We start from the raw sequence: 467 nt of genomic DNA on the forward strand, positions 1-467 counted from the left end.
ATGTTAGGGACTGTGAAAATGGAAGGGCATGAAACCAGCGACTGGAACAGCTACTACGCCGACACTCAGGAGGTGAGTGAATCCCGGGGTCTGGCTCCTTTGCTGCCCCTCTGCAAGGGGGAGGGGGTCGGGGGGGCCGGGGGGGGGGGGGGGGGGGGGGCAGCAATCGGGTGAAGCAGTTTGCGCTCCAGATCCTGCCAGCGCAAACGTGCCTCCCCCCCTCCAGCCCTGGAGGTGGCCAGGCTTCCCCGAGGAAATCCACACGGTTTCCGAGAGCCCCAGAAGGCGTTTCGGCGAGCCCGGGGCGGCTGCGAGCCTGCGGGGCTGCCGGGAGCCGGGGGCAGCCCCGGCGCTCTTCTGAAAGGCGAAATCCGCGCTCTCGGCGCGCACAAAGCGCTCCGCAAACTCCTGGCTCGGGGCAGAGGAGTCGCGGCGCCGGCTCCTGCCCGGCATATGGCGCGGGCGAG

General features: G+C 69.2%; 1 protein-coding gene across 1 annotated transcript in view; it reads left to right on the top strand.

Annotated features, from left to right (window-relative positions):
- The window catches only part of FOXA1 (forkhead box A1), a 3,850-nt gene continuing 3,383 nt past the window's right edge, over window positions 1–467 (top strand). Inside the window, exon 1 of the mRNA XM_026090876.1 lies at window positions 1–72. Coding sequence (XP_025946661.1) covers window positions 1–72 — 72 coding nt within the window. The remainder of the gene's footprint in view (window positions 73–467) is intronic.

This window comes from Apteryx rowi, unplaced genomic scaffold, assembly GCF_003343035.1.
Source record: "Apteryx rowi isolate R43461 unplaced genomic scaffold, aptRow1 scaffold_88, whole genome shotgun sequence".
Classification (NCBI taxonomy): domain Eukaryota; kingdom Metazoa; phylum Chordata; class Aves; order Apterygiformes; family Apterygidae; genus Apteryx; species Apteryx rowi.